At 38.0% G+C, this 25,346-nt stretch overlaps 1 protein-coding gene across 7 annotated transcripts in view; it reads right to left on the reverse strand.

The window, feature by feature from the left end:
• MTHFD2L (methylenetetrahydrofolate dehydrogenase (NADP+ dependent) 2 like) overlaps positions 1-25,346 on the reverse strand; it is a 143,523-nt gene that overhangs the window by 51,350 nt on the left and 66,827 nt on the right. For all 7 annotated transcript variants that reach the window (XM_081586756.1, XM_081586757.1, XM_081586754.1 and 4 more), the window contains one exon: positions 21,592-21,684. In XM_081586756.1, coding sequence (XP_081442882.1) covers positions 21,592-21,684 — 93 coding nt within the window. The remainder of the gene's footprint in view (positions 1-21,591; positions 21,685-25,346) is intronic.

A 25,346-nucleotide genomic window follows, 5' to 3' on the forward strand; every position in this document is an offset into this window, starting at 1 on the left:
AGGAGAGTAAGGGAACTTCATAGAGCCCCTGTCCTTAGGGAACTGGAATGTACTATGTGGAAAATGACTTCTAAACCTGAGATGCACAGTAATAAAAATACACCAGATGTACATGAAGTGCCTAGTTAAAACTGATAAAAGAAAACTGTGACAGTCTTTCTTGCCTAATATTACTAAATCCAGCATATGTCAGGCAAACAGCCAGTTCCTCTGGGAGGCCTTCTGTGACCACACCAATCCTGGTACCAACCAAGTCCCCTTCCACAGACGTACCCACAGCCCCTGCACTTTCTCACACAGTTTACAATTTTGCCATTATATTTGCATATTACATGTTTGTTTAGAGTAGATTATAAGCTCCATGAGGGAGAAGCTAACCAGCATGTGACACAGTGTCTGGCACCAGTATGTATGAACTCAATACGTATGTCGAGTAAATGAAGGGAGAAAGGATGAATGTAGCTAGACTAGCTTCAGGCATCAATCCTTGGAAAGTGGCACGCTAATTAAATGAGGAGAAAGGCAAAAGGAATCCCAAAGGAAAACAGGAAAGTCACCAAAGCTCTTGTTCTGTGTACTTTAACTTGGTGAAAAGGAGTTAGATTCTTGTTGAAAACTTAATTTGAGAAAGTTAAGTGAATAAGTTCAGTAAGTGCCTACTAGACCTCCTGAAGTAACAGATAAATCCTCAGAATTCTGACCAATAAACTCAGAGTATTTTGTGAGATGTTTCTTTCTTTTTGGTAGTGAGGCAGAAAGAACTTCCAAAAGGAAAGAGAACGTTAGTGGAATAGTTTCTCTCATTTGGGTCTTCTAATTGGCTTGGCTGGCACTGCAGGGCTATAGAGAAGCGAAAGGAAGGTGAAACAGCTTTGTCTCTACCAATCTTTGGAGTTTTGAGTGTCTTACCTGGATTGGCAGGATGAGAAAGAGAAGTGAGCAGAAAGTCCAGGAGTTTCAAATCACAAATCCCAGGGGGAAATGTGGATATGTACTGTTTATCTTCTCCATATGGCATAATCAGACAAAGTGTGACCTGAAAAACTCTTTAGGTAGGAAAATGGTATGATAATGACAGCTCTTCATTAGGAACTAGCAGTTACCAAGGAGGGTAACCAGGTTTGCCGTTTGGTCTGCACAAGCAATGCAGTCTGAGTCATTGGAAAGAACCTGGGCTTTGAAGGCAAACAGATCTCAACCTTGACAATTACAGATTGTATGTTCCTACACTAATGGTAAGACTGTATTCCACATTTATAAAAATAAACACAGTGACATTTCCCAAAACCCTAAATTTCTTGTAAAAATACAATACAATTAAATTAAGTAGATGAAAGCACAGAGCATGGTGCTTGGCATACAGCAGCATTTGATGAATGACAATTGCCTTTGGTTTATTTCTAAATAAATCAATATTCTTTTTATATGAGGAAGTTCTTTTCTGCCTCACTACCAAGAAGAAAGAAACATCTCACAAAATACCCTGAGTTTATTAGTCAGAATTCTGAGGATTTATCTGTTACTTCAAATTGTCTAGTAGGCACCCTGAATATTCATTGGAAGGACTGATGCTGATGCTGAAGCTGAAGCTCCAATACTTTGGCCACCTGATGTGAAGAGCCAACTCATTGGGAAAGACCCTGATGCTGGGAAAGATTGAAGGCAACAGAAGAGGATGGCAAAAGATGAGATGGTTAGATAGCATCACCGACTCAATGGACATGAATCTGAGCAAACTGGGAGATAGTGAAGGATGGGGAAGCCTGATGTGCTGCCACGGGGTTGCAAAGTGTTGGACACGACTTAGCGACTGACAATAACAACAAGCTTTAGTGATGTTAGGTTATCATAAGTGATCTTATTCCTATGTAACTAAAATGTCTTTCTTTATAAGTTGCTTCAAACTTTTTTAAAAGTCAAGGTATAATTAAATTTCTTTAAATAAATGTCATTGTTAATCCCCTTTTGACAATTTTAGCAATTCAATTTATTTTGTGTATATCCCTAGTTATTTTTTTAGGGTAAAAAATAAGTATGACTTAAAGGACCACATATAAATAAACCAAGATTATCTCAATTTTACCTGTCTAGCTACTATTATTATGTGGCTATAATCTCCAGCTGATTCTAGGAAAGCAATGGCATAATTAGTGAGGCACTGTTTTTCATCTCTTTGGTCAGGGGAGGGGAAGAGAGCCTTTCCCTTACATAATTATTCCAGGATTAGTGGTGTACCAACCAGTTTCTGTCTAGAGTTTACAGGTCAAAATCCCTAATGAGGACATTGGGTGGTGAGAAAACATTTAAGGAATATATAAGAATAAGAATAAATAGGTTAAATAATAGGTTAAAAAATTTGATATGAGTTCTAAATTATTTCCTTGGCCATGAAATCACACAAAAAATGTACCAGGAGTTAAAACTTTTCCAGTTGGAGCACAAATTTTGCTAAAAACAAATATGAGTCTATGACTAAAAGAGAGAGATGAAGGGACAATTTTTGCCCCTTTCAATAGATTACTGATTCCTAAAGAATGTCAGCATCACTCTGTGAGAGTGTGCTCTTAAGCATCACCACGCCTTATGAAAGGGACACATATGGCAGGCTGTCTTATAAGAGCTGAACCGGAATGAAGATGTAGCAAATACTCAGACAAGGAAAATGCCAAGTTTTCTGCTCTTTGAATATACAAATGTAAAATGTTATTAATTGGCAGAGAATTGTAGATATAACTCTTCAAGCTTTGAAAATTTAAACTCATGCTTGTCTTTTGTCTTCCTTAAGTGTGCCCCTTGAGTTCCATTAAAAAATGCTATGAATAAAATGTGGAATGCACCCAACATAGCTATAAATTCTTGAGAAACATTTATGCATGCATGATGCCTGCTCCTTCAGTTATTATAACACTTGCAGTTAACATAAAGCAAATAAATACAGAAAATGAAAGCACATCTTGCTTTCCAAAATTATGACAACAATAGCCAAAAGCAGAATGAAGAATTAAGATCAGGGGTTTTAGAAGAATCAACATCAGGGGCTTTGAAGAATCAAGATCAAGATGGGGTTCCCAGTCCTGGTTCAGGCACTCCATCATATGATTGTGGCAAATCAGTTCACTTTAAACCTCAACTTTTTGTATCTATAAGGATATTAAACATACTGACTTCATAAAGGTGTTATGAGATTTAAATGGGATGATTTTTAGAAATGCTCAATAAATATCAATCCGTATTCTAATAAATATTATGAATGCCAATATTTAAATAAAATGATGAAAATTCTATACTGAAATACTCCACTTACAGGTTACTTTAAAGTCTGTTTGAAGGTGTACAAACCTAGAGCCTATTATACAGAGTGAAGTAAGTCAGAAAGAGAAATATAAATATCGTATACTGATACATATATATGAAATAAAGAAAGAGAGTACTGATGAATTTATTTGCAAGGCAGAAATGGAGACACAGACATAGAGAACAGACTTATGGACATGGAGTGAGCAGGGGAGGGAGAGGGTGAGATGTATGGAGAGAGTAACATGGACACTTACAACACCATATATAAAATAGATAGCCAGTGGGAATTTGCTGTATAAGTCAGGGAACTCAAAGAGGGGCTCTGTAACAATCTAGATGGGTGGGATGGGGAAGGAGATGGGAGGGAGGCTTGGGAGGGAGGGGACATGGATGTACCTGTGGCTGATTCTTGTTGATGTTTGACAGAAAACAACAAAATTCTGTAAAGCAATTATCCTTCAATTAAAAAATAAATAAAGTGGCCAAAAATGTCTGTTTGAAAAAAATCACTATATTTTAAGAGAGAATGTCCATGATACTCAGACATATGAGAATGTACTAATTATTTAACCATATAGAAAAATCTTAATGTCCCTGTACATGCTTTTTCAGAAATATCAAGGACTAGCTTCTGCTGGAGATGAGTCAGATAAATTGGAAACTAAATAGGTTTCTCTAAGATTTAAACTATTATACAGGGGCAAAAAAATGAATGTGCCTCTATTTGTTACAAAGCTTACTTCAGTTAAAATGTGGATTTGTCCTTGACTGACTACAGATGAACAAGGTATTAATGGCATCTGGATAGCTCTAGGTCCTTGAGGCAAAAGGATAGAGCATCATAGGCAAGGAATGTTCAAGACAAAATGGCAAAGGGAGAAATCAGGGGCTCCAATGAGAGCAAGTAGAGGTTTTCCCTTCCTACCACCTCTTTCCCTCAGATTCTTGCCCTACTCCCTTTTGGTGCTACCTGAGAACTAGATGACTTTTTCATAGGATAAGGAGGCAACAAAACAAAGACAACTACACTGGCTTGATCTGGAGTCCCTGTCTTGGCTATAATTCTGATAATATTCCATAGACTTGAATCAACGATTTATAATGACTGATTGCTCTTAACAATTATCTTCTGTGTGGTAATAGAATGCTGTTTGCTTCATTTAAAATGCTGGTACAGAGAGATTGTAGTTGTGGGCACTTTAACTCAGGATATTACTGAGAATACAATTCTCAGTGATTGGGAAGAAATGCTTTTAAATTCCATCTTCTTTTTCTTTTTTTTAAATTTTAATTGGAGGCTAATTACTTTACAATATTGTAGTGGTTTTTGCCATACATTGACATGAATCAGCCATGGGTGTACCTGTGTTCCGCATCCTGAACCCCTCTCCCACCTCCTTCCCCATCCCATTCCATCTTCTTTTGGCAGTGTATGGCAAAAACTATTACAATATTGTAAAGTAATTAGCCCCCAACTAAAATAAATAAATTTATCTAAGCCAAAAAAAAATAAAAATAAAATACACACACAAAAAAAATCCTTTGCTGAGCATTTCAGTTTCACTAATGTAATCATGTTACATTACATGTGGCCTAACATCAAAAGGGTTCATTGCTTAATGACCAAGAACTGAGTATGTCAGGATGCAGGAGTTGGAAATGGTTTTAAATAAAGCAATTTCAAGTGAAAAAACAAACAAGTAAAACAAAACACTAGATTCCTTCTTCTGAATATTTGATAACAAATTTAAAAGCAAAAACTGCCCTCAATTTCAGCATTCCTGGGTCTTTCATTTCCCATCAGTTTTTATAAGCTTTCAGTTCAGTTCAGTCGCTCAGTCGTGTCCGACTCTTTGCAACCCCATGAACTGCAGCACGCCAGGCCTCTCTGTCCATCACCAGCTCCCAGAGTCTACCCAAACCCATGTCCATCGAGTTGGTGATGCCATCCAACCATCTCATCCTCTGTCATCCCCTTCTCCTCCTGCCCCCAATCCTACTCAGCATTAGGGTCTTTTCCAATGAATCAACTCTTCGCATGAGGTGGCCAAAGTATTGGAGTTTCAGCTTCAACATCAGTCCTTCCAATGAGCACCCAGGACTGACCTCCTTTAGGATGGATTGATTGGATCTCCTTGCAGTCCAAGGGGCTCTCAAGAGTCTTCTCCAACACCACAGTTCAAAAGTATCAATTCTGCGGTGCTCAGCTTTCTTCACCGTCCAACTCTCACATCCATACATAACCACTGGAAAAACCATAGCCTTGACTAGACAGACTTTTGTTGGCAAAGTAATGTCTCTGCTTTTAAATATGCTATCTAGGTTAGCCATAACCTTCCTTCCAAGGAGTAAGCATCTTTTAATTTCATGGCTGCAATCACCATCAGCAGTGATTTTGGAGCCCCCAAAAATAAAGTCTGACACTGTTTCCACTGTTTCCCCATCTATTTGCCATGAAGTGATGGGACCACATGCCATGATCTTAGTTTTCTGAACGTTGAGCTTTAAGCCAACTTTTTCACTCTCCTCTTTCACTTTCATCAAGAGGCTCTTTAGTTTTTCTTCACTTTCTGCCATAAGGGTGGTGTCATCTGCATATCTGAGGTTATTGATATTTCTCCCGGCAATCTTGATTCCAGCTTGTGTTTCTTCCAGCCCAGCGTTTCTCATGATGTACTCTGCATATAAGCTTTATGAAGATGTAATTTATGTCCCATATGATTTATCCATTTAATTCACTCGTCTTTTCATTTCTTCTTCTTTCAAGAAGAGTCATTTAATTAACATGTTTGGTAATTTGCAGGGGACAGGCCATTTCAGCTTTACACTGCTCCCATGCTCTTTTTTTTAAGTTTTAAAATTTGTTTATTTTAATTGGAGGATAATTACTTTACAATATTGTGATGGCTTTTGCCATACATCAACAGGAATTGGCCATAGGTATACCTAGGGTACCTCCAATCCTGAACCCCTCTCCCATCTCCTTCCCTACCCTATCCTTCTAGGTTGTCCCAGAGCACGGGCTTTGGATGCCCTGCTTCATGCATCGAACTTGAACTGGTCATCTATTTTACATATGGTAATACACATATTTCAGTGCTATTCTCTCAAATCATCCCACCCTCTCATTCTCCCACTGAGTCCAGAAGTCTATTCTTTACACCTGTGTCTCCTTTGCTGCCCTGCATATAGGATTGTTGGTACCATCTTTCTAAATTCCATAAATATGTGTTAATATACAGAATTTGTCTTTCTCTGTTTGACTTACTTCACTCTGTATAATAGGCTCTAAGTTCATCCACCTCATTAGAACTGACTCAAATGTGTTCCTTTTTATAGTTGATTAATATTCCATTGTGTATATATACCTCAACTTCCTTATCCATTCACCTGCCAATGGATATCTAGGTTGCTTCCAATAGTTCTAGTTATTGTAAATAGTGTTGCAATGAACAGTTCACTCCCATGCTCTTTTATATAAAAAGGTTATCAGTCCTAGAAGGCAACATGGACTTCAGACAGAATCTTGCCACAGATGGGGAATGGATCACCTTAACATTTTTTATTTCATTTCATAATTGTGAAATCAGTACATCTTGAAGAATTTATTTGGAGAATTCAGAGAAAGATAAACAATCAATATCTATCTATTACCTATTAGCAATTAGCATGAGGTAACAACTCTTCTCAAGTTGAAGTTTTTCACATGTGTGTGTTGTGGAGTTCTATTTAGATTTCTGTATAGAAATCTATATAGACATTAGGTTATGTCTGTAAATAATATAATTAGTTTTCAAAATATAACTGGTAGTAAGAATTCCTTCTTATAGCTATACCATCATTTATTAAATATTCTTGCATTGTTGGATGTTTAGGTGGCTTCAAACTTTTTGCTATCATCAATAAATCTGTGACGGATGTCCTTGAATATTTCTCTGAAAACCTCCTTACAATTTTCTTTAAACTCCTGGATGTAGTATTTTGAGACCTTATCTGTTCACAAGCTTATATCTATAACAAGTTTTAAAGTCTATTTATTTGTATTTGGAGAAATTTACTCAAGTTTACTATTTCATCTACTGCCCATAATAACTAATGCCATCTTATAAGTTCTTTTTGAGCCATTCAAGTACTCCTTTGCAGAGCTTCCAGTAAAAAAAACCAGAAAATGTATCATAAAGTAGAGGAAGAAGTCCTTCAAGCACTTTTTTTTAATTCGAGAAAAAGTAAATTTGGGGTAATATCTTAGTGACCTAAAAGAACGTATGATACTCAATATATAAGGAGGGCTTCTCACTCATTCTGACATGATGTATCACATTATTTTTAGGACTGTCCTAACTATCCTGTCAAAGATGTATATTATGTGTCCTTTGTTTTGTGTGTGTATCTATGTATGTCAAAGACAAGGTATATTCCTACTTATCTTTAAAATAAATATAAATATGAATTATTAAATACATACAACAGAAACATGATTGAAACATACCTGCCCTTTTTTTGCAATGTAATATGCAATCCCTGATGTTACTATCTTGATTTAAAGCACATACATTAGTAATATACTAAGAGAAGACTGTCTGCAATCTGCACACTCAGGGAATAACTATGACATTTATATTTGTTCCATCCACAGTCATAAAGCCCACACTCGTACATAGTACTCATTAATCTTCAAGTTTTGTAACAAAGGTAAATCATTCTAAAATAAACAATTATTAATTAATCAAATCAGAAATAAATTTGGGAGGAAATGCACTTAGGTGAAAGATGAGGAGACAGGGCTGGAAACATTTCTTTGACTATATAAATGGGTGAGAAGAAAGGAATTACACAGAAAGCTGCCTGAGGAGATCTGTGGCTGCACAGTGACTCCTTCCTTCCCATCTCTCTCCTTTAGAATCAAAGCCACACCTCAAACAGGTAGCTAGGTACACAGTCAGGTTCTCCATAGCCTCCTCTTCAATCACCACCTCCGTACAGATTATTACACAAGTGTTGATATGTGATACTTCATCCTTGAATTAAAAAAAATTTTTTTTTGGTTTCCTGTGTTTTAATTAGATATGTGGTGTTATCGCAAAGCCACAACTAATGGCTGACTATAGATCTATTGAAATCATTTCCCTTTCTGCCAGACAACACACATTTGGGATAAACATTCAGCAATACCGCAAATCTGAATGTACCACAGGAATGATGACTTCACCAAAGAAGGGCTCATACTTCTACCCACAATAGAGAGCAAAGCGATAGCATTTTCTCGCTCTTTCATTGAAGACAGTCATCATTTCTCAGATGTTTCTCGGCCTCCTCCCTATCTTACCTTTGAATTCTGTAGGTGTAAGCTCTGAGTCAGTGGTGCTGATGCAATGCCGTATTAAGCCTTCATGAAGTGGAACAGCCCCAAACAAGGTTTGAAGAAGAATCAAAGTCTGAGTGGATCCTGAAGAGATCATCTGCCCCGATGAAAGCTCTCTTCAAGTTGTAGAGAAAAAACTCTTAAACCAAAATAAGCACCTGACTTTTAAAACACATGTAAACCCATGGCTGATTCATGTCAATGTATGGCAAAAACTATTACAATATTGTAAAGTAATTAGCCCCCAACTAAAATAAATAAAAAAAAAAAAAAAAAGAAGGAAATGTATTCATTTAACAGTGAGTTTTCTAGTTCCCAATGTAAGGTTCTTCACGAGGCACAAGAAACACAAAGATAAATAAGACATGGTCCCGGCTCCTGGAGATCACAACATGGTATGAATAACGTCAGTGCTGTCCCACTTGTATTCATACTGTTTTTTTACTCATCACACATCTCATCTAGGTCCTCTGTATTTCCATTCTCCTTCTCCTCTTTTATTATTTTGTTACACTTCAAAATTTGCAATGTGATGCTTGAAAGAGACTTTTCTACTTTAAATAAAGGCACCCACTGTCATCCCATGTTAGTATCACGTATTTAAATTGTACATAATATTAAGGCATATTTTATGCCTTATACGGGTGTTGTTAGACAGCTTTTTTTTCTACAACTATAAACAATGACTTGATACAGCCTCATATAAAGTTAGGCCTACTAAAAAATTAATAAACTAGAAAGAGATAAGTCCATTGAAAGCATGGTTTTAAAAATTGCCTTATACCTCCTCTGTAGTCCAGAGTCAGTTTACTGGAGTCAGTTGTTGAAGTGAGTCATAAAATTCAAGGGCCATACTCAAAATGGCACAGAAGCTGTAGAGTAGATTTTAAATTATCTACTGATACACAAGGAAAATATCATGGTTTTAGGCACCATTCTTCATTAAATATGGATTAGATACCCTAGAATCTATTGTCTTTTAATGCAGAGGCAATAATTTGCTAAGAGAGGAATTTGCTGTTGTTTGTTTGTTGTTTAGTCACTAACTTGTGTCTGACTATTTGTAACCCCATGGACTGTAGCCAGTCAGATTCCTCTATCCATGTGATTTCTCAGGTAGAATACTGGGGTGGGTTGCTATTTCCTATTCCAGGGGATCTTCCCAACCCAGGGATCGAATCCATGTCTCCTGCATTGGCATTGGTAAGTGGATTATTTACCACTGAGCCACCAGGGAAGCCTAACAGAGGAATAAAGGATTTTTAATGGTTACTACCATGGTTATGAATGTCACGACCATGTCTGCCTTAATCAGACCCTCCAGAGTTGAATGGACACCATAGGAGTAGAATTATAAATAGAAAAAATATACTGGATGAACAGAAAAATAGCCTAAATGGATAGGAAAAACTACAGAGTATATTTAAAGCATGTAGAACTTTCATTTCAGATCCTAGTTTAAAAAAAAAAAAGAATGAATTTAAGTCAATAGATTATTCAAGCAAAAATTAAGCAGATCAGGCTCAGAAAACAGATAATCAGACCATAAAGTACTGAGAAAATCATTTGTTCCTATTTTTACAAAGCATTTAACCAATAAATAAGCATGAGAAATGCAGGTACTGAAATCAGGCTTTCTCTGATAAAAAAAATTATTTGACAATAAAATAGGCTGTGAGAATTAAGACTGGAAAAAGCAGGTCCACTGGGAAACTTAACCAAACTATATAATGGAAATCAAATGCATTGAATGATAAACAATAATTATGACAAATTTACTGTGAACATACCAGAAACACAAGCATGAACAGAAAAGACAAGCTGTGAGAAACATTTATTAATGATTTTTAAGTTTATATGTGGAAAGATTCAATATTTATGAATTTAAGATAATCATTCTGCTTTTAGAGTATAATTTTGTCTCTACTGTATGGGTGTATGGGACTTATGCCAACCAACCAGCATCAGATATGATGTAATTATGTAATCCACACAACTTTGCCATAAAAAAGTTGTTTGATAACACTTGTGTAAAGCATAAAACATGCCTTAATATTATTAATATGTAAAATTTAAACACATCAGGCTAACACGGGATGATGTGGAATGTCTTTATTTATAAAACTCCTCTTAAACATCACATTGTGAATTTTGAAGTGTAACAAAATAATAAAAGAGGAAGAGAATGGAATTGATTATATAAATACTTGTTTTGTCTAAACAAACTCACTCTAAGTGGTTTTATCCATGCCTCAGTGTCTAGTACCATTGATGCTAATGATTTCCAAACCTGTCAGTCCAGATTAGAGTTCTCTTCCTAACCCCAAATCCATATATCTCAGGCCTCTACTGGATTTCTCCACCTGAATATACTGTGTTTCAAACTCAAAAAGTTCAAATAAGATTCATCATCACCTCCCACCCTCTCATTTCTCCACACAAACCTTGCTTCCTTTCTGCATGCTGTCCCTTGTTAGTAGTAACAGCATATGCCCAGGATCCAAAGCCAGAAAGTCTAGTCTACTTTTTCTTTCTCTGTCTGACTTTCGACTATTTCTTATATTAGTTTAGAACCACATCAATGCTACTCCCAACCACATCCCTGCCCATGGGCTACCAGAATAACCCTTCAAAAATTTAAATATCATCATGTTATTCCAATGCTCACACCTATTTAAAGTTTACCCTTTCCCCAACCCTTCACCCCTGGTAACAATAAGTTTGTTCTTTAAGTGTGTGAGTCTGTTTCTGTTTTGTAAATAAGTGCATTTGTATCTTTTTTTGTTTTTTTTTGATTCTGCATTTAAGTGATATCATGAAATATTTGTCCTTCTCCATCTGAATTAGGGAGTTTGGAATTGACATGCACACACTGCTATATTTAAAATGGATAATCAACAAGGACCTACTGTATAGCACAGGGGACTTTGTTCAATATTATTTAACAATATAAATCGGAAAAGAATGCCGGAGACACAGGTTTGATCGCTTGGTGGGGAAAATCCCCTGCAGGAGGAAATGGCAACCCATTCCAGTATTCTTGCCTCGAGAATCCCATGGACAGAGGAGCCTGGCAGGCTATAGTCCGTGGGGTCACAAAGAGTCAGACACAACTGAGTGACTAAGAACACACACTATATGTAAAGTAGATAATCAACCAGGACTTACTGTATAGCACGAGGAACTCTACTCAATATTCTGTAACAACGTATACGGAAAAAGAATCTGACTACATACGTGTATATGTATAACTGAATCACTTTGCTGTACATCTGAAACTACCACAACATTGTTAATCACCTATACTACAATAGAAAATAAAAAGTTAAAAAGAAATAATGAAGTTCTTCAGGTTAAGAGAAAATGATATGAGAAATGAGAAATATATGCATATTTATAAAATATTTTCTCATTAAAATTTATTTTAAATATAATTGACTAGCAAATATAACAGCAACATATCATGGGGTTTACTACTATACACAAGTAAAATGTACAACAGTAGCACAGAGGATGGAAGGGGAAAATGTAAGTATGTTTTGTAAGTTTCTTACATTAAAAGTGAAGTGGTATGTTACAAAAATAAATCAAGTTTAATCCATAACTTACATGATAAAATCCAAATCTCTTCATTTATCTTGCTGTCTGACTCTTTCTGAATGCTATTTCATCTTTCACCACTCACAGAGAAGCATCATTTTGAAAGAGTTAACATTTTAACATTCAAGTAATCAGTCCTGAATATTCATTGGAAGGATTGATGCTGAAGCTGAAACTCCAATACTTTGGCCACCTGATGGGAAGTACTAACTCGTTGGAAAAGACCCTTATGCTGGGAAAGATTGAGGGCAGGAGGAGAAGGGGATGACAGAGGATGAGATGGTTGGATGGCATCACTGACTTGATGGACATGAGTTTGAGTAAGCTACGGGAGTTGTGATGGACAGGGAAGCCTGGTGTGCTCCAGTCCATGGGGTTGCAAAGAGTCAGACACGACTGAGCGATTGAACTGAACTGAACATTTTTTGATATATGCACAGTGTTTTACTGGAGTAGAAAATAGCACCCAATTCAAGAATTCTTGCCTGCAAGGTTCAATGGACAGAGGAGCCAAGTGGGCTACAAACCATGGGGTCACAGAGAACCAGACAAGACTGAGAAACCAAGCACACACATATGCACACACACATAGTGTTTTACAGCTTTAAGCTTCCAGAAGTCCCCTTCCCGTTGATTCTTCCCAGGGAATTTCTGTTCACTCTGTGGGATGGGACCCCACTCAATCATTTCGCCTTCAGGGTCAGTGAAACATAGCTGTCACTCCTCCTCAGTGATACATCCTCTGTCTCTCTCTATGTCTGTCTGTCTGTCTGTGTCTCTGTTTCTCTTTCTCTGTTTTTCTCCATCTTTGTCTGTGTGTCTCTGTCCCCCTTGGTCTCTGTCTCTCTGTGTCTCTACTGTCTGTCTTTCTGTTTCTCTCTTTGGTAGATAACCAGACATAAACATATCTACCCACAAATACTTCTAATACTGTATCAGCAAATTGTATTATACTAATTTGTACATCTTTCTCCTCTGCTAGGCTCTGAATTTCCCAAGAGCTGAATCTATAATTTATGCATCTTTGTTTTCCAGCACCTGATGGAGAGCAAAGTTAATATTTGTTCAAAGAAAGAATGAGCCTGAGGACATATGTACAGATTATTACTGTACAGCACTACAGCACTTTCTACAATCGCAGCAAACTGGAAATACATACATATCCATCAACAGAAAATGGATATTCAATCAGCTGAGTATTATACAACTAGTGCTGCATGTATTTATATGGGCAAATCTCCAAAGCATGATGTTAACCAGAACAAAGCAAGTTGCAGAAATGTACAGCATGTAGAAATTGAAAACACAACAATATTTAGATATGACAAACCTGATTGATGTTTGCAATATTGTTCTTTTGCTATATTTAAAAAAACACATTTTAAATATTTCATGATATAAAATGTTTAAAGACATGCCATAAAAACATAACAAAGGAATAATTCCAACCAGGGATTGAACCCAGGCCCTCGGCAATGAGCGCGTGGAGTTCTAACCACTGGACCACCAGGAAATTGCCAAGGCCTGTGATTTTTACACTACTATATACCATTGAAAATAACTGAAAAAAATTGAGATAAAAGACAAATTTAGGAAGGCAGAAAGGAATTCTAAATGGAGAAACAGAGGCCAAAGGGGACAAGATAAAGAATCAGAAATAGGATACAGGAAGAACAGTAGCTTCTGGAGACCGTGAAGTGGGTGAGCATCCATTCAGGAAGTACCCAGGACTGTGAGTGAGCAAGCTCCACTCCCGAGTTGCATGAGCTTCAGATGGCGGAGTAGAGTATTTCCATGCCCCACCCCTTGGAACTTCCTGCCATCCTGAAATTTACTAACCTGGCTTCAAGGAGGAGGAAATCTACCAGAGGGAAAGCTCTGAGCCTAGGATGTTGTGTAATAGGAGTGTGGCTAAAACTTGGTAATAGGATGGGAGAAGCAGTGGAAAGAAGTTATTTGGTCAGCTTGCATTTTATGACAAGTAAGTATGAATATTCCAAATTACTGAATTGCCCATTTATCCTGCTTTATATTACAGTGTCTATCATTAAAAGTGTTGCAATAGAGACGCTTCAGTTACGACTGTGAAGGTTCATTCATCACGCTGGCGGAGAGAGCTTAGTGGACAAAACACCAGCTTTCACTGGCTATGACACTCTGCAGCCAGAAGTTAATATGCTAGTGGCATTGACTCAGCAGCTCATCTTCTGAATGAAGCTAATTCCACAGAGTTTACTCAGATGGGTGGAGGGTCCTTTGGACAATGCCTGGGAAGAACATTGCTTATCTTGTCGGGATAATCAAGATTCCTACAACTTTTATAAACTAAAGATTTCCCCCAGCTTCCTGTAAGCATGAGATGTGGGTGAGCCAAAGGATCCATATTCTTAAAATTGGTTCCTTAATCTGGCTACTTTCCCCTATTTTATCATTATCTTACACAAAGCAATGGCAACCCACTCCAGTACTCTTGCCTGGAAAATCCCAATGACGGAGGAGCCTGGTAGGCTGCAGTCCATGGGGTCGCGAAGAGTCGGACACGACTGAGCAACTTCACTTCCACTTTTCACTTTCACGCATTGGAGAAGGAAATGGCAACCCACTCCAGTGTTGTTGCCTGGAGAATCCCAGGGATGGGGGAGCCTGGTGGGCTGCTGTGTATGGGGTCGCACAGAGTCGGACACGACTGAAGCGACTTAGCAGCAGCACATAAAGCCAATTTAGCCTTCCTCTAAACTACTTCTTTTCATTCAACTAATATTCTAATTATATTTTTATTTTTTAAATTTCTATTTTATATTGGAGTATAGTTGATTTACAATGTTGTGTTAGTTTCAGGTGTACAGCAAGGTGATTCAGTTATGCATATACATATATCTATTCTTTTTCAGATTCTTTTTCCATATAGGTTATTACAGAGTATTGAGTAGAGTTCCTTGTGCTTTACAGTAAGTCCTGGTTGATTATCTATTTTACACAGAGTGTGTGTGCTTAGTCACTCAGTTGTGTCTAACTCTTTGTGACCCCATGGACTGCAGTCTGCCAGGCTCCTCTGTCCATAGGATTCTCGAGGCAAGAATACTGGAGTGGGTTGCCATTTCCTCCTCCAGAGGATCTTCCCGATCCAGGGATCAAACCTGTATCTCCTATGTCTCCTGCACTGCAGGCAATTTCTTTACCCACTGAGCCATCTTAATCCTAACCTTCTAATTTATCCCTCCCCCTTATCTTTCTCCTTTATTACTATATTTTAGATGTCTATAATAGTCTCCTTATTTTCTTCATCCTGCTATAAGTTTTAATCTTAAAAATTTTTTAAACTTTAAAATCAATCCATTCATCTACCTAATGACATGAACTGATTTTTTATAAACATATCTTTCACTTCTATGGCTTTATCAATTTACAGTGACAAAGTAGGAAGTTTAGTAGTCATAAAAATAATTTTATCTCTAAATGAATCAACCAATATCTTAGACTAACAATTTCATCCTTATATAAGTATTCTTAAATATGTATCAGCTAAGTTTATATCAATTTGAAGAAATTCTTGCTCCAATTGTAATCTCAAGATGAATTGCAGCACACATTTACTGAGTACCCACTATGGGTCAGATACTGTTCTAAGCACTTGGCTAGAAACAGAGCCAATAACAACAAAAACCAGACCTGTCCCTGCTCTAGTCTAGCGAAGGTGACAGAGAACCACACACAGGTGTTACGTGCTATAAGCGCGGTACAGGGAAATACCCGAGAAACAGATCCATGCTTTCTGTGAACTCAGAGGTAGCTATAGAGACTTGACCTTCTTATTTCTAAATGCAGTTTGACAATCTGATTTGCAGATTTGAGCTTCTGTGTGTTAGTCACTCAATCGTGTCCTGACTCTTTGCGATCCCATGGACTGTAGCCCACAAGGCTCCTCTGTCCATGGAATTCTCCAGGCAAGAATACTGGAGTGGGTAGCCATTCCCTTTTCCAGGGAATTTTCCCGATCCAGGGATCGAACGTTTGTCTCATTATGTCTCCTGCATTGGCAGGCGGGTTCTTTACCACTAGTGCTACTTGGGAAGCAGTCTGAAGATCTGATTTTCAAATCTGAGCTTCTAAATTAGTCCAATTCTCGATTTTTGAAAGTAGATATTTAAAAAGTAAGTGATGTATAGTTAAACCTATGGGAATTTGAGAAACTGGAGGGGTGAGGTTAATATAAGCTAATTTTATTCATGCCCCAGGATTTTCACAAAATGATTTCCTTTTTTACCTTTTTCTTGTTCAAGTTCATTCTGAGATTTCATCATTACATTCTGTACTGTCATTTCTCAAACGTTATTAAACTTTCTGATACATTAGACCCTGCTCCTCCTTCTACTGTTTCCGACTTTTAGATGCAACTACTTCCATATATGCTGATGTCTTCATTATGATAACTATCCAGCCCTCCCTGTTCTAGCAACTCTGCTATTAGATCACTATCTCCTTCTTTAATACCCACTGCTAATTTTATTTGTTTATTCCCCACACATGATGATGTGGTCATTTTAGAAATATTTCATCCTGATCGTCTGGTTATATGGAATTTCTTTTTTACATTAATTTATACTTTACTGTAATTTATCAATATCTACATATTTTACCCTTAAATTCTCCAGGTGTTTATTAAGGAAGTGGAAATGTAGCAATCTTTAGTTATTTCTTACAATTCTCAATTTTCTTCCCTGAAATTTCCCATTATCCAAATATTGATTTCTTGGGGATGACGGGAGGGCTTTGTATAGGGCAGTCTTTCAGCTTTCAGAATACTTTAGTATCTATTAATAGTCGGAGGCATTAGAACTAGCATACAAGGCAGGAGCAAGACCTGTTTGCACAGCTTTCATTCAAAAATGTCTTCTCCCTCAGGATAAGGATGGAGTGTGCCCTCTGGTGGTAAGAGGATATCCTGAGCAGAATGGCTGCTCCACGCAGCCTCTACCGCTAGGGGCCTGAGTACCTCCTGGCTTGGTGGCTCAGATGGTGAACAATCAGCCTGCAGTGCAAGAGACCTGGGTTAGATCCCTGGGTGGGGAAGATCCTCTGGAGAAAGGAATGGCTACCCACTCCAGTATTCTTGCCTGGAGAATTCCATGGACAGAGGAGCCTGATGGGCTACAGTTTAAGCCATTCAAAAGAGTCGGACATGACCGATGGACTAACACTTTCACTTGTTCATTTTATACAGGCTTGGCTCCTCCCTTCCCTTCTCTTATTTTACTTTGTCTTTTCCTGTCTTATTTTTAACACCTTGTGTTCAGTGCTGATTTGTTGTTTTTGTTCAGTCGCTTAGTCGTGTCTGACTCTTTGTGACCCCATGGACCGCAGCACGCCAGGATTCCCTGTCCTTCACCATCTCTCGGAGATTGCTCAAACTCATGTCCATTGAGTCAGTGATGCCATCCAACCATCTTGTCCTCTGTCGTCCCCTTCTCCTCCTGCCCTCAATGTTTCCCAGCATCAGGTTTTTTTCCAATGAGTTAGCTCTTCCCATCAGGTGGCCAAAGCACTGTAGCTTCAGCTTCAGCATCAGTACTTCCAATGAATATTCAGGATTGATTTCCTTTAGGACTGACTGGTTTGATCTCCTTGCAATCCAAGGGACTCTCAAGAGTCTTCTCCAACAGCACAGTTTGAAAGCATCAATTCTTATGTGCTCAGCCTTCTTTATAGTCCAACTCTCACATCCATATATGACTACTGGAAAAAACATAGCTTTGACTAGATGGACTTTGTCGGCAAAGTAATGTCTCTGCTTTTTAATATGCTGTCTAGGTTTGTCATAGCTTTTCTTTCAAGAAGCAAGCATCTTTTAATTTCATGGCTGCAGTCACCATCTGCAGTGATTTTGGAGCCCCCCAAAATAAAGTCTGTCACTGTTTCCACTGTTTTCCCATCTATTTGCCATGAACTGATGGGACGGGATGCCATGATCTTAGTTTTCTGAATGTTGAGTTTTAAGCCAACTTTTTCACTCTCCTCTTTCATGTTCATCAAGAGGCTCTTTAGTTCTTCTTCTCTTTCTGCCATAAGGGTGGTGTCATCACATATCTGAGGTTATTGATATTTTTCCTGGCAATCTTGATTCCAGCCTGTGCTTCATCTAGCTCAGCATTTTGCATGATGTACTCTGCATAGAAGTTAAACAAGCAGGATGACAACATACAGCCTTGACGTACTCCTTTCCCAGTTTTGAACCAGTCAGTTGTTCCATGTCTGGTTCTATCTGTTGCTTCTTGATCTGAATACAGGTTTCTGGGGAGATAGGCAAGGTGGTCTGGTATTCCCATCTCTTTCAGAATTTTCCACAGTTTGTTGTGATCCACACAGTCAAAGGCTTTAGCATAGTCAATAAAGCAGAAGTAGATGTTTTTCTGGAAATCTCTTGCTTTTACTATGATCTAACGGATGTTGGCAATTTGATCTCTTGTTCCTTTGCCTTTTACAAAGTGCTGATTTAGGCCTTTACAAAGGAGCATATGGTGAGTCCATAGCAGGAACTCAAGAATGTATACTTGTAACATAAGCTTTGATTTAGTCACAAAGAATGTCAATGGTTCTGAAAAGAGGATTTTGATCACACATTTGTCATCTTTTATCAAAATAAAAAAAAAAAAAACATGAACTGAATGCACACTGAGGGATGTTGCTCCACTAGAGGAAAATATGCATTTAATGTCATATTTGATAAATGGGAAATGAGGTCAATGGTGAAACAGTCTTTAAAAGTTGGTAATACTGGAGTCAACAGCACCTTTTAAAGATAATGTGAATTTCATTCTGTCTAAAGTTAGAGACAAACTAGGAAGATCACTCTAATTTCTCTTTGCTCACCAAATGCTGAGACTGGTGCGTGAATCCTAGTATTTCTAAAAAGGAGTCGGTATTTGTCTCTGCTAATATATCAGCTGCTGCACAGCATTTTACTTAATGTTGACCTATGGTATGAAAACTTTTATTGCCTCTCTAAACATCTGATGTCTTACTTATGTCAATTCAGTTAAAAAATTTGCATTTGATATCTCCTGAATATAATTTTATATTCACATGCTAGTAAAGTAATGCTCAAAATTCTCCAAGCCAGGCTTCAGCAATACATGAACCGTGAACTTCCAGATGTTCAAGCTGGTGTTAGAAAAGGCAGAGGAACCAGAGATCAAATTGCCAATATCCGCTGGATCATCGAAAAAGCAAGAGAGTTCCAGAAAAACATCTATTTCTGCTTTATTGACTATGCCAAAGCCTTTGACTGTGTGGATCACAATAAACTGTGGAAAATTCTGAAAGAGATGGGAATACCAGACCATCTGACCTGTCTCTTGAGAAACCTGTATGCAGGTCAGGAAGCAACAGTTAGAAATGGACATGGAACAACAGACTGGTTCCAGATAGGAAAAGGAGTACATCAAGGCTGTATATTGTCACCCTGCTTATTTAACTTATATGCAGAGTACATCATGAGAAATGCTGGGCTGGAAGAAACACAAGCTGGAATCAAGATTGCCGGGAGAAATATCAATTAACTCAGATATGCGGATGACACCACCCTTATGGCAGAAAGTGAAGAAGAACTAAAGAGCCTCTTGATGAAGGTGAAAGAGGAGAGTGAAAAAGTTGGCTTAAAGCTCAACGTTCAGAAAACTAAGATCATGGCATGTGGTCCCATCACTTCATGGCAAATAGATGGGGAAACAGTGCAAACAGTGTCAGACTTTATTTTGGGGGGCTCCAAAATCACTGCTGATGGTGATTGCAGCCATGAAATTGAAAGACACTTACTCCTTGGAAGGAAGGTTATGGCCAACCTAGATAGCATATTTAAAAGCAGAGACATTACTTTGCCAACAAAAGTCCGTCTAGTTAAGGCTATGGTTTTTCCAGTGGTCATGTATGGATGTGAGAGTTGAACAGTGAAGAAAGCTGAGCGCCGCAGAATTGATGCTTTTGAACTGTGGTGTTGGAGAAGACTCTTGAGAGTCCCTTGGACTACAAGGAGATCAAATCAATCCATCCTAAAAGAAATCAATCCTGGGTGTTCATTGGAAGGACTGATGTTGAAGCTGAAACTCCAATACTTTGGCCACCTCATGCGAAGAGTTGACTCATTGGAAAAGACCCTAATGCTGAGTAGGATTGGGGGCGGGAGGAGAAGGGGATGACAGAGGATGAGATGGTTGGATGGCATCACCAACTCGATGGACATGGGTTTGGGTAGACTCTGGGAGCTGGTGATGGATAGAGAGGACTGGCGTGCTGCAATTCATGGGGTCGCAAAGAGTCGGACATGACTGAGCGACTGAACTGAACTGAATATAATTTTTCAGAAAAACAGGAAATGTGATTAATTTTACCAGTTTACTGGTGACTTCATGAAAATGTAATATTTCTATTTTTGCTCTACAAAGAGGCAAATTACTCCACATATATATTCTGAGTTCCAGAGAAGAGTCTATATTATTTAAAAAGTGAGTTAAACTTGATTGAAACTAATTTAAACTATTATCATTCTCTTCATCAAACTCAATTTCTTCTGGAACTGTTACCCTCCCTTTGAGTTTGTAAATATTCAACTTAACTGTAAAGTCTAGAAATTATCAGTAACATCTAATTGATAAACAAAGTGAAAAATGCTCCCATTCAAGCCTTGGATAAAACAAGAAGAGTCACAGTCGTCTGTAATGCAGAAATACTATGTGGAAAGTGTAAAGCTAGAAGTGAAGAGTAGAATTACTTTGTATGTTTGAATATAAAACAAATTAAGGGAAAATCTAGATTCATTAAACAGAAGTGCAATTAACTATTCTCTCTGTTTCTACTCTTACTGTTCTAGAATCAATTCTCCTTGACACAATATAAGTAATATTTTAAAAACATAAGCCAAACCATATTGATCTTTTGCTTACAGCCATCTTTGGCTTATATGAAAGTCCCTGGAGGGTTTACAAGATCCTACATGAGCTAGCCCTGACTACCTTTTCAACAGCATTTGCTACCAGTCTCCTCTTAACTTATTCATGTTTGGAACCAATCACGCCAGTCAAGGTAATTGTCAAAGTACACATTCATTCCTGTGCTTAATGTGTCATTCCAAAGAATATTTTGGCTTTCCATAATGAAGTAATGAATGCTAACGCAGGCATAATGGACCAATATCATGACTACCAAAAGACAGAATGGAAGTTAGTTGTACATATACCTAATTCTTCCAAGAAGCTATTCTTATAGACATGTCAGCAATCAGGGAAGGAATTAGTCTGCTGATGTGACATTTCAACAAATAACAGGCACTAAAGACTTACCTGCAGCAACTATGATAACATCTGCCAACAGAGTATGGATCTTCAGTTGCTCTTTGGGGGTATATCTGTGAGCTATTGTCACAGTTGCATCACCTGGAATGTAGAATAACTTCTATTAGTAGTTACTGAGTTTTTTTTTAAGTGAGGCTTCAATTCTAGAGGAGTTCCAGTAACATCCTAAGAATAGTAAAATTGCTTTGAAATTATCAAAACACATTGCAAGCAAAAGCTAGACATGGAAATCTAGAGACTCAAAATATTCCACCCTTCAACTGACCAGTAGAAAGTCAAATGAGACCAAATGAAGGTATGTGCTGTTCATCATAGGAGATTTGCAAGTAGAGTCCTAGAAACCAAGGATTTGAAAGTTTTATATTGACAGGCCAATACATAGATGCAGGGGTTACTCACTGGCTTGATAATAAGATATATAAATATTGAAAGCAACAAAGTAAGTGCAGTGAAAATGGGACAGTGTGCTGTGGAAACACAGGTGAGAGACTGTGCCTCTCTTCATGGCAAACGAAAGGGGAAAAAGTGGAAGCAATGACAGGTTTTATTTTCTTGGGCTCCAAAATCACTGTGGATGGTGATTGCAGACATGAAATTAAAAGATGCGTGCTCCTTGGAAGGAAAGCTATGACCAACTTAGTGTATTAAAAAGCAGAGACATCACCTTGCCTACAAAGGTCCATATGGTCAAAGCTATGGTTTTTCCGATAGTCATGTATGGATTCAAGAGTTAGACCATAAAGAAGGCTGAACACTGAAGGATTGAGGCTTTCAAATTGTGGTCCTGGAGAAGACTCTTGAGAGTCTCTTGGATGGCAAGATCAAACTAGTCAATCTTAAGGGAAATCAACCCTGAATACTCGTTGGAAGGATTGATGCTGAAGCTGAAGCTCCTATACTTTGGCCACCTGATGCAAAGAGCTGACTCATTGGAAAAGACCCTGATGCTGGGAAAGACTAAAGGCAAAAGGAGAAGGAGGTAGCAGAGGATGAAATGATTAGATAGCATCACTGACTCAGTGTACATGAATTTGAGCAAACTCCAGGAGAGACTAAAGGACAAGGAAGCCTGGTGTGCTGCAGTCCATGAAGTCACAAAGAGTCAGAAACAACAATAGCTGAGGAGATGTCAAAGAAGGCTTTCTAAAGGAGTCAATACACATTTTTAGCTCATGAAGTATGAACAAGAGTATACTAACCAGGGAAAGAATAAAAGGGCATTTCAAGTCAAAAGGATAGCAGGAAAAAGTGGACCAACTTTGAAATTATATGTTCAGGAAATGATGACATGATCTAGGATATAACAGGAAGTACTCCATGCTTTAATAAAGTGATGTAGGAATAAGAGGAGTTGGCAGTATGAGGGATACCAGAGCTTAATGTGTGAGCCAAGGAAAGGGAATGAGAGAAAGGCAGTGATGAGAGCAGTTAAAGGAAGGACTTCCAGTAAGAACATGGATGTGTTAAACAGGATCTTCTATCTGCTCCTCCCAGACAGCATGCAAAAGTGACACAGTTAATGACAACAAAAACTGCACAATCCCCCTTTTTAGCAAAACTAGAAGACATATTTTTTCACAGACTCCAAAAATATGTAACAGTTACCCAAGTGCAGCAGAGTTAGTAGATATCACACAGGGAGAAAGACAGAAAGAAGTTCAAACAATAACAACATGGCCAGTAGTGGCAGATCTCTGAAAAATGATTACAAAAATATACTTCCTGAAAGTGAAGGAGGTCATAGCAAATTGCAAAATCTCTCTCTCCTATTGCATGTATGAATAAAGCGAGAAGAAGCCCTCTTGCACCTCGCATAGTTCACAGTGAGTGGTAACACAAAGACTTAGAGGAGCCGTTTAAAGAGTAATTGGCTTGACTCTGTGAAAGTGGTGAAGAAAAAAATCTGAAGGCTGCCCAGAACGTCTTCCTCAAACCCTAGCAGAAGTATCTTGCAAACAGCAGATTAAAGAAAATCCAACTCACTTCATGATAAGTAATCTAAAAAAGGATTTTAAACAGTATCCATAATACTATATAGGGGCTTCCCTGATGGTTCAGACGGTAAAGAATCTACCTGCAATGCAGGAGACCCAGGTTCGATCCCAGGGTTGGGAAGATCCCCTGGAGAAGGGAATGGCAACCCACTCCAGTATTCTTGTCTGAAGAATTCCATGGATAGAGGAGCATGGTGGGCCACAGTCCATGGGGTCGCAAAGAGTCGGATACAACTGAGCCACTAACACTTTCATAATACTATATAAGGATCAGACCTGGGGAATTTTGATATTAGTGGTAGTTGCATGACCGTACATTTGTCTAAATTCATGGAACTATACACCAAAAAAGTGAATTTTACTCTATGCAACTGTTTAAATAAATTTTATTCTATGCAAATGTTTAAGTAAACAAGTGCCAGACGCAAGGTCAAAACACCAAAAAATAATTTTAAGAATTTACCAACAAAGTAATAAACTCAAAAAAAAAATGTTGTTATGGAAAAGTTGAATACTATCACCAAACACTATGCCAAACACTTGCTAGAACACATTGCCACTCATAATTCACAATTTGAATGATCAGTGCTTGAGTTACCAAGACAAATAAAATTCATATTAATGGTAAGCTGGCTGAAAATATAAAACCAATTCTAGTGTTAAAAACTCAACCTAGCAATTTTTATTGCTGATTTTAACATAATTTTCCCTGAATAATGATGAATCTTGTTTATGATGGAGTCACTCATTCTTTCTCCAATCATTGCATTGCTAGTCACCCCATACCTGCTTCCATAATTCTGCTCTCTTGACTCCCATAAGACTGAGCTCCTTTTTTCCTCCAAATTACTTGGCCATTTCTATCCTCTCCTTGTCACCTATTTCCCAAGGTTCTATGATTTCCCATTCCATACCATTTCCCTTGGAACATCTGAATGGCTCCTATACCTTTAAAAGTGATATTTCCTCATATGACTTCCAAATAGACCCCATTAACTCTATTCTTATTCTTTTACTCAAGAGCTACTTGCCCAAGTGCCACAGATAAATATAAATAGATGATATATGAACTAAAACCCAAATTCCTTCACTCATTGTGTCCTGCTTCATGTCTGCTAGGTGCAAATGCCACTGCAAACCTGCTATTCTGCCTATGTTATCTACTCTTATAATGGCACCACCTTCCTTGGTATTTTCTGCCCAGAAACTTGGCATCATCTATGAAGTCCCTCCTCCCTTCACCACCACCTGGGGTCTAACATCACAAAGTCTAGTTAGAACAGAAGCGGTGTCCTTTGTATCAGTTTTTCTTTCAAAGTCTTGTTCAGTATCTTGCATATACTGAGAGAACTCTCAGTAGATATTTATTAAACAAACATTATTAAAGACACGTAGTTACTAAAAGTAAGTACAGCTGTAAACAATCAACAAATGTAAAGTATATGTATAGAACCATCCCAAGGCACCAGAATTATGAAGCATCCTCCCATCTCTATCTTAATACAGTTATCTTATATTTAGAAAACTTCCCTTAGATGTTAACAGCCCACTCAAGCATTCTCTTGTTCCAAATGAGAGACCCCTGGGACTTCCCTGGTGGTCTAGTGGATAAGACTCTATGTTCCCAATGAAGGGGCCCAGGTTCGATCCCTGGTCAGGGAACTAAATCCCACATGCCACAACTAAGCCTATGTGCTGCAATTGCTGAGCCCATCTGTGGCAAGTAGAGAAGTTCATGCACCACAGCAA

This window comes from Giraffa tippelskirchi, chromosome 1, assembly GCF_054371585.1.
Source record: "Giraffa tippelskirchi isolate mGirTip1 chromosome 1, T2T-mGirTip1v1.2.pri, whole genome shotgun sequence".
Classification (NCBI taxonomy): Eukaryota; Metazoa; Chordata; class Mammalia; order Artiodactyla; family Giraffidae; genus Giraffa; species Giraffa tippelskirchi.